The 20,195-nt window shown below is 44.9% G+C and overlaps 1 protein-coding gene across 2 annotated transcripts in view; it reads left to right on the top strand.

The window, feature by feature from the left end:
- LOC126198651 (uncharacterized) overlaps nucleotides 1–20,195 on the top strand; it is a 57,659-nt gene that overhangs the window by 11,859 nt on the left and 25,605 nt on the right. Inside the window, exon 2 of one of the 2 annotated variants that reach the window (XM_049935119.1) lies at nucleotides 8,190–8,292. In XM_049935119.1, coding sequence (XP_049791076.1) covers nucleotides 8,193–8,292 — 100 coding nt within the window. In that variant the 5' untranslated portion in view covers nucleotides 8,190–8,192. Of the gene's footprint in view, nucleotides 1–8,189; nucleotides 8,374–20,195 lie in introns of both variants that reach the window. The other variant, XM_049935118.1, reaches the window with a different exon arrangement.

Genomic DNA, 20,195 nt, shown 5'->3' with positions numbered 1-20,195 from the left:
ACTGCCTCAGATACCTGCTGTCTTATACGGATGTTGTCGACCGTACCGCCGTATTCTGCCTGTTTACGTATTTGAATCGCATGCATGTGCCAATTTCTTTGGCGCTTCAGTTTATATGCATATATGTATATATTGCCTATCAGCTAATAAGTTTCCCTTCTCTGTGATATAAAATTAAATATAGAAAACAGAAAACCAGTGAAGATAAGAGAGAAGCAAGGTAGTACACATTTCTTCAATCCTTAGGTTCAAGCATTTTTTCTCTTTAATCTTGCTACGGATTTACAAGGTGTGATTTCCTATCTGCGAATGAATCTATAACATTATGAAGGTTCGTCAAACGTTTTGCTAGATGAAAAATCAACATGTTGTCTACTAACGTTGTCTAACACGAGTAGCTCTCAAGACTGGTGGGGTTTCCCGATTTCATTACGTCTGTTTTGTCACTGTCTGCTAGATAAAAGGAAATAGCTCCTTCCAATATTGCAGCAGTTGTAACACACGTCAAAAAGGCGGGACTGTTTTGGCACAAATGGTCATTTTATGTACCTCATTTACCTAAATAACACAACAGAATATAATTAATGAAGTACCAATATCAAATGTACTACCAACATACCAGGGTCCTGGCACAGACATCTAAATACTGGGACAGCGACGTTAGAGAGGCTATCGAAATTCGTACCAGGGATACACACATCAACCGAGATTGCGGCTACAACCTCAGCATTGCATGGGAACCAGCATTGAGTCTAAATAAAAAGACGCTCGGCAAAAGGAAACGGACGGGCGACTAAGGCAGACAACGCAATTACACGACGCCAGCGTCTGACCGACCGCAGACGCGCGAGCTAGGACCGCAGAGAGAAAGCCTCGCGTGGGGAAGGGATTCAAGACAGCCACCCACCCTCAGGAGCACCTGCGCTGTGGCTGCAGAAGCGTGCGGACGCTCTGTGCTGACGCTGCCGTGGCTAACCCTTTGCTCGTGATTTTGTAGCGACCGGTCGCGCGGGTTCACGCAGTCGGCTACTCGCCTCGCGTGTTCTCGCTCACCAGCGTTCTTCCAGAATTGACATCAGCCTGCAATGGCCTTTAGGGAGTCGGGTGGCAAAATGCACGTGGCGTGACCCCGCTTTGCCAGCCGGCGTGGCCGAGCGGTTCTAGGTGCTACAGTCTGGAACCGTGCGCCCTCTACGGTCCCAGGTTCGAATCCTGCTTCGGGTATGGATGTGTGTGATGTCCTCAGGTTAGTTAGGTTTAGGTAGTTCTAGGGGACTGATAACCTCAGTTAAGTCCCATAGTGCTCAGAGCCATTTGAACCATTTTGTTGTCGCATTCTAAAAAAGTAAAGTTGTCGTGTTGGAGGCCACGACATGGAGGAGGAGCCGAAACGAGAAGATCGCTCTGGCGAGACGCAGGGTGTGGCAGATGACGGTCCAAGGGTTATTTCGCGGACACCGGCAGCGTCTGACGCCGGATGGACGTGAAAATTTCCGCGAATGTTCGGCACCGCGCCCACACGCTATCAGGACGGAGACGACGCACCGGGCTGCCGATCCCGCCTCACAAAGAAGGAAATTGCCCCCGTCATCGCCAGGCTGACCCCCGAGGAGAGTTGCATCTAAATGCAACGTTTGGCCATGGGTACAGAAGAGGACAGGGAGACTCGAGACTCAGGTCCTTGGTGCCCGTGGGTCGCGACATCCAAGCACATGTCGCAGCCGTCACGACAACTGCCGTGCCAGCAATCGCACCAGCCGCGCCGACTACAGAAACCGCCACGCCCTCACCAACGTCCAGTCTGACTACACTGGACAAGCCTGCAGAGGTCGAGCAAACCTCGCGGAAGCGCCCAGCCGCGGCCGTAGAGGACACTCTCCCCCCCCCCCCCCCAGGCAAGTTCCGGTCGCGCTAGGAGGAAGAAGAGGAGGGTGCGTAGCAGGACGACTGCATCGCCGAGGAAACCCGATAAAGAAGGCTTCATTGCGCCCTCCCGGTGCCACACAGCGAGAGCCAGGGCTTTCGAACTGGTGACGCCGGAACAGGTCAAGGCTACAAACCGGTATGCAGATCTGCCGGGAGTAGCCGAGACTGACGAGGACGGGACCACACCGACCACGGCGACGAAACTGCCTCACCGCCCGCCTCTGCGAAAGATGATGGCGGGGACCGACACGTTAGGTTAGAGCAGAATGCATAGAGGACCACGCGAAATTCATGCAGCTCTGCGAAACCGAGAAGTGGAACTGCTTCAAGCAGAGCAAAATGTTCAAAAGTTTGTGAAATCTTATGGGACTTAACTGCTAAGGTCATCAGGCCCTAAGCTAACACACTACTTAACCTAAATTATCCTAAGGACAAACACACACACCCATGCCAGAGGGAGGACTCGAACCTCCGCCGTGACCAGCCGCCACGCAGAGCACTGAACAGCTGAAGCAGCTGAAGGTAGTCTTTCGCCACCTGCCACTGAAGATGGAACCGACCTTCCTACAGCGGCAGCTGGAGGAAATCGGCTTCCAGACCCGCCACGTCGGCCTGATGACGTCGCCCACGACCCACAGGGACATTCCCTTGTTCGTAGTGGTATTGGTTGACAACCGGAAATATTTTCAGGTTGACAACATTGCTGACTTCGACGTAAAAGTCGATCAACTCCGTGCGAAAGGCAAACGAGCCCAGTGCTTCGTCAGCGCACGGATCACGTGGTAAAATATTGCAGGATGCCTGAGCGCTGCTGCAAGTGCGCCGAGGAGCACCAGTCGCGGGACTGCCCCAAAAAGAAAGAACTGCAACGGGGACCACGTCGCCTGTTATCGAGGATGCGCCGCATTCAAGCACGGGAAGCGCGCCAGCCGCGTAAACCCCAGTCGCAGCTTCGCGGACGTCGCTAAGAGGAAGCCTGCCGCCCCCTCAGAGGAGCCAGAGCCGCTCGCAGGGGAGACCGCACCGGCACCGCAGCCGTCGCAGTTACCTTCGCAGGCGGCGTCGCCTGCAGTCGGGAGATCCGGCTTGCCGGCGCCCGCGACTGCATGGAGGGTTGCCGCCCGCGTAGGGCGTTCCCAGCACGCCGCTCCGCTGCCGACTACGGGAAACGTCGCGATGGGGTCAAACCTTCGCGAAACAGCGAAGGAAGACACCAGCGAGCTGGCCGCGCTTCTGCGGTCGTTCATCCAGCTGATGACTCAGCTACCGGTGCTCGTGGGAGCAGTGACGGCGGCCCTCCACCCCACCGCCGAGAGAAGCCAGCCTTAGAATGGATAACGACCATATTTATGGGTTAACCATTTGCACGTTCAACGCCAGGGAACTCCACACCCGGCATGGCGAATTTCGCCAATTCCTACGGAAAGAGGCGGTCGACATCTGCCTTTCGTAAGAGACCTTCCTCAAACCAGGGGTAGACTTGCGAGCAGCAAATTTTTGATGCTACCGATATGACAGAGCCACCCACGGGGGCGGCACTGCCATCTACGTGAAGTCACTGCGCCACCACCGGGCTCAACTGCCGGCGCTTAATGCACTGGAAGCAACAGGAGTGGCCGTCAACACCACCGCCGGGAAGATTCTTTTCGTGTCGGTGTACCGGCAGCTTGGCAGACCACTGGACGAAGCTGACTGCGACGCCCTGCTGTCGTTGGAGGGGCGAGCTTTCATTGCCCGGGATTTCAGTGCGAAACACACCGAATGGAACTCGCGAACTGTTAACCGCAGCGGGCGATGCCTCTCTCGCGTTGTTCGCCTTGGCGCCGTTTGACCCCACGACCTTCCCTGTACGGGGACAACCGGACGTGCTCGATATTGCTCTTCTCAAGGGCATCGGGTAAATCGCGATCGCCGAGACGCGAAACGTCTTGTCCTCTCAACATGTACCGGTCATTTTTGTCCTCGACGTGGTCGGAGCTTCTCTTCCAGAGAGCCATCCGAGCTATCGCAGACTGGACGCCAAGCGCTTTCGGACGAAAGCCCTCGAACTGCTCGAGGACGTGCTAAACCCCGCAGAGGTAGGGGTAAACGGCGCCCTAGCATTCTTCACCCGAAGAATACTCCGAGCAGCAGATGAAGCCACGCCGAAACATCACCAAGGACCACGAGACTTTTCGCGACAGCTACCGTGCCCTATTCTGGACGCGATCACCGAGAAGAACCGACTGTTTCGTGAATGGCATCTCACTCGCCAACCAACACGAAGGGCCGCTTAAACCGCATGAGACGGGAAATTAAGGCAGCAGTCGATCAACAACGGAACCAGGAATGGGCACACCTTGTGTCTACTCTCAATCCTGAGGATGGTAGTGCATGGTGAGTGGTAAGAACCTTCCTATGCCGGAGACAGCGAATACGGCCCTTACAGGTCGGGAACGAGTTCGCCAGCGATCCGGAGGCGAAACCAGCGTTCTGTCTGACGTATTCGCAGCAAACTTCACACTGGTTGCCGACGTCATCGACGTGGAGCCCATACGGTGGGTCCACGAGCAACTACCAACCTTCCGCTCCGCAAGGGAGGAAGGCAACGTTATCTAGCCGATAACGGAGGAAGAAGTTGCTGTGCAGCTTCACTTGCTGAACCCCAAGAAGGCTGGAGGCAGCGATGGCGTCACAAACCTCCTGCTGATGAACCTTCCGCCGGGATTACACCGGCAACTTGCCGATGTTTTCAACGAGTTCCTCCGGTCAGGTGTCTACCCCTCTGCGTGGAAACACACGGAGGTTGTGGCCATTCTGAAATCGGGCAAGGACCCATGCCAGGCAACCAGATACCGACTCTTCAGCCTGATCCCGTCCCTCTCGAAGATTTTCGAGAGGCTGTACGCAAGAAGACTGACGGGCACGTCACCACGGAGGGCATCATCCAGGACGAGCAGTTCGAGTTTCGAGAAGAACATGCCACTTCCCACCAGCTCCTGCGGGTGGTAGAATCGGCGATGAGGGCAATGGAAACAAGGGAATACTTTGGGGCAGCGTTTCTCGACGTCTCCCGAGCGTTTGACTCGGTGTGCTACGACGATCTCGAGTTCATACTTTCTGAACAAGGGATACCGACGTCCCACATGAGGCTACTGCGGTCGTACCTGTCTGAACGAACCTTCCACGTGAGGGCCGACGACGGTACGTCCACAGACCGGCAGATACGTGCAGGAGTTTATTTCAGCCAATAGGACATTTTGTGCCCGCTCCTGACGACTGAAATCTACACGCGAACATCATGAGTGTACCACGAGCATTTCACCTGATCAACTGTATCGCTGGTCTTTTTGTATCCATCTGGAATTTCCCCGAAGATGTTTTCTGAAGAATTTCTCCATCGCAAGCAGCGCTAGCCTGCTACCTACTCAGCTCGATGTATTGCCTGGTGCCTTCGTTGTCCCTCTCGCTGTGGGTCACAAATCTCTTTTTAGAAGCATTCTATTGTACTCGGGCCGTGACGGCACAGCTCACGCCTGCCCCAAACCATAGCATTTCCTCCAGCAGCTTTTTCACCTTTTTTCTCATTGACATGCAGGATTCAGGTCCAGTGTGTTAATACCGTCAAATTGTCATCCCCTTGCATTACATACTGTACATTTTGATAGGCGTATCTGCTTATTATCACCAAAATATGCCAGGTGACATATTCAGCTACTTGTTACGATTTGTATAAATCTCTCATGTAAGGTGAGAAACTGATATTCATTCAGGCTGCCACCTTACAACTTGTTCTGGTTATTTTGTGCCTTGTTCCGTTGTGAAGAGACACTGATGTCTGTAGTACCCCAAGGATTCTTTAACTGATGTGCCATTACTACATTTAATTATTTTTTAGGAAAATTGTATGAAAATGGATACAAACTCATTAAGAAAAATGATGAATTTAATTAGCATTAGGTTTATTGTAAGATTCACCCAAGTCAACAATTTTTATGCTTTCTTTAAGTCTTCAATAGTTAGCGACACTGTTTCCTTAGAGTGTCTCCAGACTGTGTATGTAACTAAGTTGTATAATGTGGCTAACTATGCACCATGACCTGACAAAGTGTTTACCACTGGATAGGTCCATGTCTCTTAACTTCTGCTTGTTGAACAAACACGGTAACTGTAGTGGTATTACTATCTTGAGTAGCTTGGATAGGAAAATTTATGACACACCAAATCATAAGTGGCTAAAAGCACCTCTAAATCACTTTCCTGACAGTTTAATTCGAAAACTGTACCTCAAATTGGCCACAGATTAATAATTCCTTCCTTCAGTCTGAAATATAGCACAAATATTCATCAAAATTTCTCATGCAAATTTCCCAACTACCCTGTGGAAACCTGTATACTGCATCAATCACAAATACTACATTTTCCTAAAGCATCTTAAAAGCACATGCTTGTATGTCCTGAACTATACAGAATGTATGTATCCCTACATTTTTGTATTTATATACCTTTTCTATAAATCTAACACCACCTTTATTCAGATTGTCTCTACATGAATAAGCAGCTAACTTATAACCACATACATTAAGATTTTCTATCCCTGTGTTTATCTGGCGTTCAGAAAGACAAATGACATCGGTTTCTTTCCAGCTGCTAAACTCTTTCAAACGAATTAATTATTCATTTACTCTACTTTTAACATCCATAATAATCTGATGAAGCAACTGATTTCATTTGTCCTCAATTATTATAAAATGAATTAGTGTCTCTCTCATTCGTTTAATGATTCTCTGAATTCTGTATTTGTCCTGATGTCAGAGTCTTCCATTGCCGCTATAACCACAAGGATTTTCCTTTATGTGCTTGTGGCCTCCTTTGTTTTTTATGCATTCAGGTATAGGCCACGAGAAATATATCACTATCTTCCTACAGCAATCACTGGAACAGCACCATTATGAGACTTTGCATCCATCTAAAGGGGCCGACACAGCTCAGTGTTTACTCGCTCTACAGCGGAGGTAAGCCAGGATTGGTCATGGTACCACAGAATTTCCATAAAACCAACATTTTTGCGCTGAGTACCTGCTCCTGTTTCGTCCGGCTCAACCCTAGTACTGTATTTTTCGATTCTAGCCAGGCCGTTTCCAGCTCCTCCAACTATCAATACCTCACCTCCTTTGTTAAAATCGCTACATATTTGTGTTAGGTTTCCTGTTATCTAGCTTAGGCTAGCACTTCATTTCAGACGCTTGTGACCTCAAACTCTGCAACTAACATTTCCTATAGCTGCTGGTCTACACCCCTCCAATGGCTGCTACCTAGCAGCAGAACTCTTTTTTTTCCTGTTTTGTTTTCATCCGACTTGTCTATTAGATTCTTAGCATTGTTCTATTGTGCCCTAACTTTCTCCACATCTGTAAGGGCCCCTCCCTTACCTAATTCTGACAGCAAGTGAAGTCCATTGCTTAAAGAGTTTCGAATATGCTAATAAAATATTCCCCCGTTCACCCTTTTGTTTGCTGCCTTTCCCCAGCATCATGTCTCTTTTTCGTCTTTCAAATGTGACAGTTAAATTTTCGCGGTTTCTAACTTTAGCTGAAGGACACAAATGTTCACGTGCCTTTCCTCCGTTTCTGGAATAATCTAAAATTCCATGGATGAGCCACATCTATCACCTCATACTCTTCCCCACTACAACAGCTCCAGTGAAATCCTACCATGCAATGTCCGCGGCAAATTACCTGTTTAACTAATCTAAGACATCATCTACACTTTTCACAGAAGGGTTGTTGATTTCATCGCTGGCTACTATGACACAATTGATAAACGAATTTTTGTTACTCTTTTCGTACGATTCTCGCGCATGAGTATAGACCTAAAATTAAGACTGTAGATGCAGAAATAAAAATACTCTTTTTCACCGTTTTACTTTGATTTTCACGACAATAATACTTAAGCCAATGTAATTACGCTTTAATATATTTACAACAACTAGAAATGTGTATTAGTAGTTTATAATCTATCATTTACGTAATTATTTATGACACTAGAATGCCCAACGAGCTTGCGGGCGCACTACTGTCAACTCACGCATTTCTGACTCTTCACATAAAGTTTATTCGGTGACTTTCATTTGTGTTAATCAGGTGAAACACCTCTCTTAGTCTGAATACAATTCATGAGCCACACAGCATGGATACATATAATGGATGAGATCGAAACGTAATGTAAGCGAACATGTTCGTCTGTTACAGAACACGAACTTATTTCTGTACTTTATTGCACAGGACATGGGTTCCAAGGCTGAATGTGTGGTGCTGTTGCTGGTGACAGCTCTGGTGGCGGAGGACGTTCAGGCAATCACCCGCCAGGACGTGCGTGACTTCTTGGGTAACCGCGCTTTTATGAGTAGTTTATTTTCCTGTCTCATGAATTACGGGCGATGCAGCTACATCACACAGAAAATAAAAGGTAAAGGTATACCCAGCTGGTAGATTTGTAGACTGATCCGCAATACATCGCACGCACACGCGCACTAGCATGAAAATATAAGTATTACAAGCAGTCCATCAGCTTCACCTGTACCAAGAAACATCGACGTCTAGTTTTTGTATCAGTTGACGGAGAGTAGCTCACGGAATGTAGACAGTTTTTGCATTATACACTGTTGTCCAAATTAAAGCAACAAACGAATATTTTGTAAGGTCACGTTTATTTTGCTACAAACCAGCATAAAGAGGTGACAGTAAAGTGGAAATAATGTAGAGAATACAGAACGTAAACAACTACAACATGCATGGAGGTACACATCATTTTCCTCGTTTTTTCCAACCTGTCGGATTTGCACACACGTTCTGACATCTGGTTAATGTGTTGTTCAGTATAGGGTGTGACCATCTAATAGCGACGGGGGTGTACTGGAAACGATGTCATCAGTCTCGTGTTGAGGCAATGACGGCCGTTCTTACTGCAGAGCAGCTCGCAACTCGTGGAGAGTGGTTGGTGGATGGTGATGTGATGCAACCCGTCCCCCAAGCGCATCCCGATTCCAATCGGGAGAGCGAGCAGGCCACGCCGTACGTCAAGTATGTCCAGTTTCCAAGGAAACATCAAACACCCGTGCTTTATGTGGTCGAGCATTATCTTTCATCAGTACGAAGTCTGGGCCCACAGCTCCTCGCAACAACCACACATTACGTTCCAAGATCTCGTCACTATGCCTGACAGCAGTTAAACCTTGCTGATTCACCCATACAATTTCATAAAGAGATGTTCGACTGGTCAACATAATCCCTGCCCACACCATTACGGATCCTCCTCGATATCGCTCTTTCTTCAATGTTTGGGTCCGGAAGTTGTGTTCCATGTTCATTTCAGACAAAATCTGGATTCATCTGTGACAAGAATATTGGCCCAATGTTCGACCGTCCAGATGGCGTGTTGACGACTCCGCTCTAGACGCTCTCTCCAGTGACGATGCGTCAGAAGTACACAAACAGCACGTCTCCAACAATAAACACCACTCTGACGACGCCTTCTGTACACCGTTTGCCTCGATGCAACACGTCCAGTGGAGGCTGCAAAGTCAGATGCCAGCTGCTGTGTAGTACTAAGGCGGTACCGTCGTGCCCTTACAGAAAAAACCGGTCCTCTCTTTATGTCACACGTGTCGGCCCTGCCCTGGTCTTTGGAGTACAGTTTTGGTCCCTATGAACTGCCGCCACGTCCGAGAAACAACATAACGATTCACATTAAGCCATCGGGCTTCCATTCTTCCTATGGCCCTCCACCGCAGGAAGTCTGGTAGGCGTCTTCTCTGTGCCATACTGCACCGTCTGTGGCTGTATACACGGCAAACACCACCACGTTTGAGAGGTGCCCTGACGCAACCGTTGGCGTGGTTGTCCGTTGACAGGAATGCTACCTTCCGTGCAGAACACAATCGTACGGACATCTGTTCACAATTTGTATGGTTATATCGTGAATTACATACAGGACGGGGAAATAGAGGTTTGTTGCTCTAATTTTGGACCCCAGTGTACATCATACTGTGACTAGATTCTACCACTATGGATTACCAGTAATATTTAAGAATATGGAATTTGAAGCGGTAGATTCCTACAAAAAAAGGTACGCCAAATTCACTGCAAGACATTCGCCACGTCCTGCCAGCCAGTTCTGAAGAACGTAGGACGTTTTCACTATTACGACATTCTCTCGCTTGGTTTACCACTGATGCTTTCAATACGGTTAAAAGGCCAATGCGCTCCGTTTTCATGACGTCGCTGCATGTCCTCATAGTCTCATCATTCTGGTATTACTTAGTTTACTGTACTTCCTGCTTGCCGTTTGTGGGCAAGAAATAGGTCCACAGTTACTAAAATGTTACTAATTGTAAATATGTATGCCCTGTATAGCACAATTGTCCTGCTACCTGTATGATTACCGTTTCAAGAAAACAGTTCCAGCATTATTGTACTGTGTTGTTAGGACCTCACTCTAGCTCAAGTATTGTTCCTGTTTGGCTTCCCTATAGCAGACTGCTGGAATCAAGTAGTTTTACGGTCTACTATTTCCTTCTAAGTAAATGCTACCTCAGTGAATATTGCGTACCAGAACAGCTGTCAATAAATACCGTTACTACTCTGTTTTCGTGAAAGTAATCGACGTACAATATATATTCCTCACAGAGTATTCTGACACAATAGCTCCATATTTACCAATTATATACAACCGCTCGCTCACAGAAAGATCCCTACCTAAAGACTGGAAAATTTCTCAAGTTACACCAATACACAAAATTAGCGCTGAATTACACGCCCATATCACTAACGGCGATTTGCGGTAGGGTTTAGGAACATATACTGTATTCGAACATTATGAAGTACCTCGAAGAAAACGATTTATTGACACAGTCAGCACGGACTCAGAAAATATCGTTCTTGCGAAGCGCAACTAGCTCTTTATACTCACGAAGTAATGAGTGCTATCGACAGGGGATGTCAAACTGATTGCATATTTTTAGATTTCCAGAAGGCTCTAGACACCGTTCCTTACAAGCGTCTTCTAACCAAACTGCGTGCCTATGGAATATCGCCTCAGTTGTGCGACTGGATTCGTGATTTCTGTCAGAAAGATCACAGTTAGTAGTAAAAGTCATCGAGTAAAACAGAAGTAACATCCGGCGTTCGCCTATGAAGTGTTATAGGCCCTCTATTGTTTCTGATCTATATTAACGACACAGGACACAATCTGAGCAGCCGTCTTAAATTATTTGCAGATGACGCTGTCATTTACCGTCTTGTAAAGTGATCAGATGACCAAAACTAAATGCAAAATGATTTAGATAAGATATCTGTACGGTGCGAAAAGTGGCAATTGACCCTGAATAGAGAAAGTGTGAAGGTATTCACATGAGTACTAACAGAAACCCGCTAAATTTCGATTCCACGAGAAGTCACACAAATCTGAAGGCTGTAAATTCAACTAAATACTTCAGGATTACAATTACAAATAACCTAAATTGGAATGATCACGTAGATAATGTTGTGTTTAGACCAAACCAAAGACTGCGATCCATTGGTAGGTGCGACTGGCCTACTAAAGAGACTCCTTACATCACGCTTGTCCACCCTATTCTGGAGTATTGCTGTGCGGTGTGGGATCTGCGTCAAGTGAGGCTGCCGAATCACATCGAAAAAGTACAAAGAAGTTCAGCTCGTTTTGTACTATCGCGAAATATGGGAGATAGTTCCACAGACATGATACGTAGATTGGAGTAGCAATCATTAAAACAAAAGCGTTTTTCGTTGCGACGGGATCTTCCCATGAAATTTCAATCACCAGTTTTCTCCTCCGATTCCGAAAACATTCTGTTGGCGCCCACTTGCATAGAGAGAAATGATCGTCACCATAAAATAAGAGAAATCGGGGCTTGCACAGAAAAATTTAAGTGTTCGGTTTTCCCGTGCGCCGTTAGAAAGTGCAACAGTAGAGAGACAAATTATAGGCCGTTCATTGAACCCTCTCCCAGAGTAATCACGTAGATGTAGGCGTACATTTATAAACAATCTTTCTTTAAATAGCAAATTACACTGTTTTGCAGAGAAAAACGCGCACTCATACGGCAAAACTTATCTTTTCTCGCCAGGCTGGGCTGTAGAGATGAAACTACAAACGCGGAAGCAGGGATCAGAACACACTAAATGATCTTCGATTACTGAGGGGGGGAACTGATACAAGTTCAGAATGGACGTGCTGCTGTTTCAGTACAGTCACTAGAAAACAAAGTTCGTAGACACTTGTTGACACAATTCTGATGGCGCTGGCGCATAGGTACACTCTTTGACATAAAACTTGACCGGCGGCCGGCCGCTTCAGAGGCTAAGTCCGCGCCGATCGCGACATGGGACAAAAAAACTGGCCAACTCGCTAATTCTCTAAGTCCGGTTACCTGCACAATCTGGCAACACTGTAGACTGCGGCACTTCCTGGAGGAAAACTTGTCCCATGATAGAGAAACTCTAGGCTGATTACGCCTGTGGTCTAGCGGTAGCGTGCGTTCTTTCTGTTCATAATGTCAGTGGATCGAGAGCAGCTGGCATAAAATATTTTTATAGCCTCTTCTGTCTGAATGCTGAAGACGTGAATGTAATGGTAGCGTAGATTCAATCTATTTCGCTTTGTGACACACCGATATCAAAATTTTATCCAGTAACGATTTTGCGGCAGATTTCCTGCAGACTGTCCTCCTCTGGACGCCGTATGCGGCAAAGCTCCGGGATCCATTTGCTGGCTACTGGCAGCGGCCGTGGCGACAGCAGCGGCGCTGCACTCCCCCGTTCTTTATCGAAAGCGCCTGCTACCGCTCATCGCTTTTGATGATTTAAAACGCTTTATTATTAAATGTTGCTGCACAGAAAATTTCTACAATTTCCATTCACGCTAAAAAGCAACGGAGACAGACGCCCTGATTAGTAGGCGGGTATTATATTACATTAATCGGCAAGAGCTGAGTATGGCCCGAAATTAATTTTATAGACTGGGACGAAATTAAACCACCTCACTACATTCGATCAATTTATAAATGTTTCATACCTCGTTTCTTTTCCTTTCAAACTCAATTATTTGTGCAACTTTTGGTCAATGTTTGGATGTTTTCGTCAAGCCAGAGTGAGCGTCTGTGGTGTAAAGTGTATTACAGTTCTTGTTTCATTCCTTATGGTAAGTCTATGCGATAAACTGTGTGAATACCTTGCAATGCATGCTCTGTAGCAGTGCAGGAACACTGCACATTTGGAGTTCCATGTATGGGTTGATGAAGTATTTATTGTTGATCGGAAGTGATATTTAAGGTCATCAGATTTAAACCAGAAAAATTTGTCGTTTTGAAGGTTTCAGAGAACGGAAAGGAATTGCTAACGCCGGTGTTAGAAAACGTCTACAGTTAAATGCTATTGCAAAAATTTAGAAGAAGGGAACTACATTAATGAACATGTGCACTTCATAAACAACCTTCTGACATGTTAGACCTATATGACGAACAAAGCTCAAATTTATATCGTTGACAGTCGGTTTGAATCTTTTCAGGGTCTATTTTACAGTGAAGCACCTTGGAATTTGCAAAGCAGAAATCCATGATATTAACTTAATTTACTAAGTCGAAATCGGACGAAGATTGATGTTTAAAGGCATTCTTCAGATTTCGCATACGAAATTTTTACTAGCAGTTTGCAACTCCATTAATTAAAATGGAAAATAAAAGGTTGTAGTCAGCGGCTTCTACCGTGATTCGAACTGCTATGTCTTATAGTACAAGCACTGCAACGCACAAGGGAACCTCTGAGCTAACGACACACTGGCGGCCACAGGCGGCATATAGTCACTGCGATGTTGCCTGAGCCTCAAAACGCAACCTTAAACACACGAACAGAGGAGGTGGAGATTACTGTTTTAACGTCCCGTCGACAACGATGTCATTAGAGACGGAGCACAAGCTCGGATTAGGGAAGGATGGGGAAGGAAATCGGCCGTGCCCTTCCTAAGGAACCATCCCGGCATTTGCCTGAAGCGATTTAGGGAAATCATTGAAAACCTAAATCAGGATGGCCGGGCGCGGGATTGCACCGTCGTCCTCCCGAATGCACACACAAACAGGTGTTACTTATGTGAAGAACGCCGTTCTTGGAGTCCAGAAATTAAATATACTTTCTAATTGTGTCATCTTGCAGTGGATTATATCGTACGAGTCTTCGATGTGGAAAACGAATGTCAAGTGAATTTAGCGAGGTATCGCCGACCTACACCCGGAAGTAAATGCACTATCAGAGTGTTGACAAATACTTGCTACGACGCTGCCATTTCTAGGCTCTCTGACGAGGCAGCTCTTCAGCGAAATGCTTGCCGTGATTCTCCGATACGGTTCTTCAGAGTGGAGACGCGCGCGCACGTTTGGTTTTTATGCGGCGTTCTCCCCTGATGGTTTCTGACGTCGCCTTGTGGGCTATGTATACATATGAGACATTCAACTATCATTAATCCAGAATGATACAAGTTTCAGCTTCCGGCGTGGAAGAAGGCTGTTGACGCCGACATTATATCATTTCAACGTAGGGAAAGCAAAACGGATCATTCAATGTTTCTCATTCAACATAAAGCATGTGAGATAATTTTCCGTAACGTTCATAATCATCTAAAAATACAAACGAAGTAAAAATACACCGGAAGCTTATTCGAATTGAATATAACGCTTTGCACCTCGATGTCGAATTTGTCCACTTGCAATCTTTTGCAGCATACACATAGAATGTCATGATTACCACGAGAATGAAGAAATATGTTGGTAAGGATGGAAGCAAGAAGAGACGCAGTCAACAAATATTCTATTCCTCATGGCATTCATTTCATTTGACACGTAAGAAGAGGTAAAGCGGGAATTTACTTTCGTTAACACGAAAGATATGCCGCACATATTGATAACGAGGAAGTCTGCGTCTTCATACGTTTCCTCCTTGAAATCTGTATGCTCTATTATATACTAAGTAGCCCGATCATTGTTTCAGTAATGTTACCCTCTTGTTTGACCCCGTAACGATGAACAGATTCCAAATGCATGTCTCCCTTCCTGGGTTGTTTTTTGTGTTTTATTGCTTGGAATTCCTGAAGCAGACCACTGTGCCTTCCCCCCTCGTGGGTTAGGTCTCAAAACTAAACCGCTTTGTATCCAATGGCATAATTTATTCAGACAGCATCAGCATAAGACTATCAAACAAAGCCTTCCATTTACAGTTGCAGCACTCTAACCAGCACTGACCAAAGTGTAATCCACGGTCATGGTCCTAAATTACCAGCTGTCTGCTACTGTGGCAAAGTCCGTACTACACTGTCGATTCCGCAGCACCATTTTATCTGGTAACACTGTGTAGTTGCACAGTTGTGCTACCAGGTCTGTCCCCACACTGTCAACTTTATGTATCTCACTTCTCCTGTAGCGTAGATCACGAGGAGCCGAAGTAAATGAGTGTATTCTGCATGACGTAACATTCAGTATTCCCTTCTTTCATAGCCACTCTTCATGTGCATCGATACCAAATAGGAATGCGAAAACTCTTGCGAGTGAGAGAATGACAATAACAATCGTAACAAGAACAAGCAAATAATGAATGATGTTTATTCCAACGCAGAACGAGAATGGCTTTAAATATAAAAATCTGTATCTATATCTATATCCATATCTATTGATCTTTGAGTTGGCACAATGCAAATATATTCTTAGCATTTAGTTACTGAATTTAGTTCTGGATGTTTGCAGAGAAAAGGAAAAGTCGGTACTTCTCGCTAGTGTAATATAATGTGAACCAGCAACTACCCTTTCCTTAGAACACGACTCAAGCAGGTCCTCAAGTATGTAGCAAGGCACTGCTGCATTCTGTTCCCTGACATTGCTCTGATGACGGTTAATGCAGATAGTTCCGATTATGAAATACAAAACGTATTGCAGGTTAGTTCCTAGGATAGTAACATTAAATTTGCGTTGTAGACGGCACATGAACGTGACGACTATCCATATTACTCATCAATATAAAAAGACAATATTTTGGGAATTTAGCAGGGTACTCAAAATGAATTCTGAAATTGGGTGACTGACTGCACAGGTGCTACTCGTCGTCAAGAGTATACGATGTCCTAATCGCATTAGGAATATGAAGATCGTCTTCGACAGCTCGCAACTTTCACATTGCTATCTCCACCCTACTCCAGACAGCCCTCGGTGGAGTTGCACTACGTTGCCGATGTTATGGAAGGCCTTCAAACCGACAACAGACCACATATTGAAAAATACAAGCGAATTCTCTTGCAGCGTAAGCTTATTGTAACTAATCAAAAAATTATTGGAGAGGAACATTGTCCTATTCAAAAAAAGTAAAATGTTACACACTGTTGACGTCAAACGGACATTATCTATGTCCTGTCTTGTGTCCTACTCATCTATAATATCAAGTGTACTATGAAAATGATTATATATAATGGATGATAGGGTAATGCATTGATACCAGATGGTGGGGGCCGGCCGGTGTGGCCGTGCGGTTCTAGGCGCTTCAGTCTGGAACCGGGTGACCGCTACGGTCGCAGGTTCGAATCCTGCCTCGGGCATGGATGTGAGTGATGTCCTTAGGTTAGTTAGGTTTAAGTAGTTCTAAGTTCTAGGGGACTGATGACCTTAGAAGTTAAGTCCCATAGTGCTCAGAGTCATTTGAACCATTTTAACTATTTAACACAAAATGACATTAAAAATTAAAGTTATTCACGAGCAGCTAGTTGAGAATATGTATGAACATTAAATGACACGACGAAGTGAAATAATATGACGAAGAGTTCAGCGCTCACTGGGAATAGAGCCCCACACATATCGTTGTTGACTACACACAAAGAGACGTCAGCTACCGAATTTTTCTCCACCAGCTGCTCAGAATAGCATCTTGAACTTACAGTCATCTCGGAAATAGTTCTGTGTCTCACTGGGAGTTAAAAACGTCAGATATCGTTAGTGTTGACAACGAATGAAAATACATTAAAAATCAAAATTATTATCCACCAGCAGATAGGTGTTCTCATGATAGAGCTTGATAATACATAATTAAATCTTTAGTGCCGGGCCAGGATTCGATCCCATTCACGCGTAATATGTGAAGGTGTTGAGGAATCTGCAGTTTTGAACAAACAACAAATTGTAGCCGAGCTGTATTGCCGCGAAGGGATCAAATTCCGCGTTAAGGGCGGTCTGAGTTGCATTCCCAGTTTAGAACCAATTTTATCGACATACAGAAGCTCAAATAAAAGATGGAATAAGTGTCCTGTGGCCATACATAGCGTTTGTGTCGTCACTTGAAATAAATAACTAGTATAAGAAAGGTTACTGGTGATAGAGTTTCTACATGTCGCCACTCCAGACTTTATTGTGGTTCAACCTACCGTCTACTTGGTAAAGAAGGAATATCATCTTTAATGTGAATTTTCAGACCACGCAGCCATTATATCTCCTTCACTTGGTGTAGCCAGGAGAGAATGGAATCTGTCTCTCCCTATCTAAAATCATTGACGGAAGTGGGAATCGAACCCAGACCATAGGTATAACAACCTACCATCCGTCCAACAGACCACGAAATCCTCTTCTCTGCGAGTCATTTTTCTATCGTAACGCAGTTGCGCCACACTGGATGAGAATTCTGACACACAGGCTCCCTGTAGTAATTTGCAGCATGTTCAGTAAATTCATTTACTTGGTTGACCGAATCACCATGAACTAGCTGCCTCGGCTACCCAGTGGATACATTCGACTATTTTGTAATCACAGAAATAAAATCACGTAACTGCCACCTACACACAACTGCCAACAGTGTAGGATGCAGAAGTTTAAATAGGAAGTTTTCCTTTCCACTTGAGCTATTCTATTGCGCTATCTGTTACTAGAAAACGTCGTTCAGTCCAAAAGAAAAGCTGTAACTGTTTGTCTCTCAGAAGTCAAGACCTGGCCATATTCATAATCTCATAGTGCTGTGGAATCCAAAAGTTCTGGAGGAATAGTTGCCGAGCTCTGGAGCTGCTGTAGCTACGTGTCAGCTTGTAGCATAGATAAGATGTCGCGAGTTCGAATACATTCAGTGCTACATTTTTTAAAACGCAATTCTGCTCTCTGCAGAAGGTATCAATCTAATGGAACTTTGAACATAATTCCCTTCACTTCTCAACCCAAAGTAGTCGCATGTGGAAAAAGGGCTAACTACTGTGACATTTTGTTCTATTCAGGTTTAATAGACAGCAGGCAGCAGATGCATCTCGAAGATGTGCAGGGAGAGCGCATCGTGCCATAATATGTCAGAAAAGTATTTTCTACATTAGCCGTCGTGTGGTAGTGATATTTTATTCTTCTTCAAACTTTGTTTGACAGCTTTAACTCAGAACAAGTTTTCTACATGCATGTAATCAATAAACTGCATGTGCATTGTCAGCCTGTCATAGGTAACATCAGAGAATTCGCATATATCGTTGATGATTAATTTCTCTCTCATGTTTACTATTGTTTTAACAACACTAAAGGAAACCTTACGAAAATTGTGCACTGTATTGTAAGAAATGAAATAAAACTAACCATGATAACCTTACGACGAAAGTATCTGTACACAAGCATGCCTCTATCGACACGAATTAGTAAAATACTACTCACTTAGATTTTGATTGGGTCTGTGTTTAATTGGTATGCTGTGTCATACTCAAGAGGTATGCAAATGTGGCATTTCATAAATATAGTTACGTATTCCTAGAAACCCAAAATTCGCTTGTCAGCAGCGGAAAGAGGCCTTACCTGTTGTGCAGCATTGTAAGTTTTTCAACATTACACTATGAGCTGAAAGCATTTTCTTGCGATTTCCTTATTGATGTTTGATCTGACTGCTTGTAGCTCTTTCACAGAAGGGATAAAAACGTTACAGTCAGTGAGACTGGAACTGCGAACCGTAACAGACGCTTTTTCACAGGTCAGCACGTTACCACAGAGCTGGCGAGGAGGTATGGGTCTTAGCTTCCTATTACGACGGGAATAGTAACTAGAACTCGTAAACCGCTATTTGAAGGTCGAGATTAGTTGCGGTTTCCACCTGCAACCACTTTCCTGGGCTTAAAACTGTAAATTTTCAATCTTTTGTTACCCTTCAAGCGATAATAACTCAGATTATTCAATGGAAATGACAGGTAAAATCAAGTGAACTTTGAGGCTTAATTCCGTGCACACCAGGAAGTAACTCGTCGATCACAGAGTTGCCAAACATACGTTGCCTTGTTGCCAAATCTCAGTTACAGTACCAGCAGGAAGAAGACGAACCGATGTGATCCTACAGCGGTCTGGGAAGTGACCATAGCTGGTGTCTCCAAGTCACGGCTGCTACGGCCTGGAATACGTAATGCGTCTGATTCGCTTTCTGTAACTAGGTTTAGGGACTGGAGCGTAGTTACTAATAATACTCAGAACTGACTGCAAACTGAGCATCATAAATCAGTAACTCTCATTGTTGGTTTTATATTTCTTTCGTAAGTGTACTCAAAACTAAGAAAGTCATTCACAGGCGTTTTCGTGCCTCGCCGATAGTCGAGCACAACATACAAATAAAAATAAAAAAGAATGTGTGTGTGTGTGTGTGTGTGTGTTTGTGTGTGAGAGAGAGAGAGAGATAAATAAAAAGCAATGAGAGAGAGTGTAAAAAATTGTTGTAAAGAAATTGAGTCATGGTATTTAAAGAAATCTTTCATTAAAATGACACGTTCCACATCATTACGAAATGTCGTATTCATGATCTATGGAACAAGAGTTAATCTAATCTAATCTAATCTAATCTAATCACATCATATTGATGATTAGCCATGAAGAGTCATGAATTACCGAAATTCTGGCCAATACCAGTAACCAAATCTAAACTTGAAAATAAAAGACGACAATTTTTGTAATAAACCGTGACTCCTATCAAGACCCTTTCGTCCCTGTTATCTAACCACGAAAGATGTCTGATATACCTCCATTCTGAAGTAACAAAGTGTGCATGCATTTAAAGATGAAGTGCATGATGTGAAGTTCTGTGACGGAGATACGAACCTAACACGTAATCCGATTGTTAACTAAGAAAAATCAAATGTTACGTATCGGTTTTTCTTACGAGCCGCTAGGTGTCTGAATCTAAAATAAGGGTACAAACTTTTGTGCCTAAGCGACAATCGAACTGCACACCTACTTACTCATGAACAGT

Source organism: Schistocerca nitens, chromosome 8, assembly GCF_023898315.1.
Source record: "Schistocerca nitens isolate TAMUIC-IGC-003100 chromosome 8, iqSchNite1.1, whole genome shotgun sequence".
In the NCBI taxonomy this organism is placed as follows: Eukaryota; Metazoa; Arthropoda; class Insecta; order Orthoptera; family Acrididae; genus Schistocerca; species Schistocerca nitens.
The sequence above is the reverse complement of the archived record's forward strand: the minus strand, read 5'-3'. Positions and strand labels throughout refer to the sequence as shown.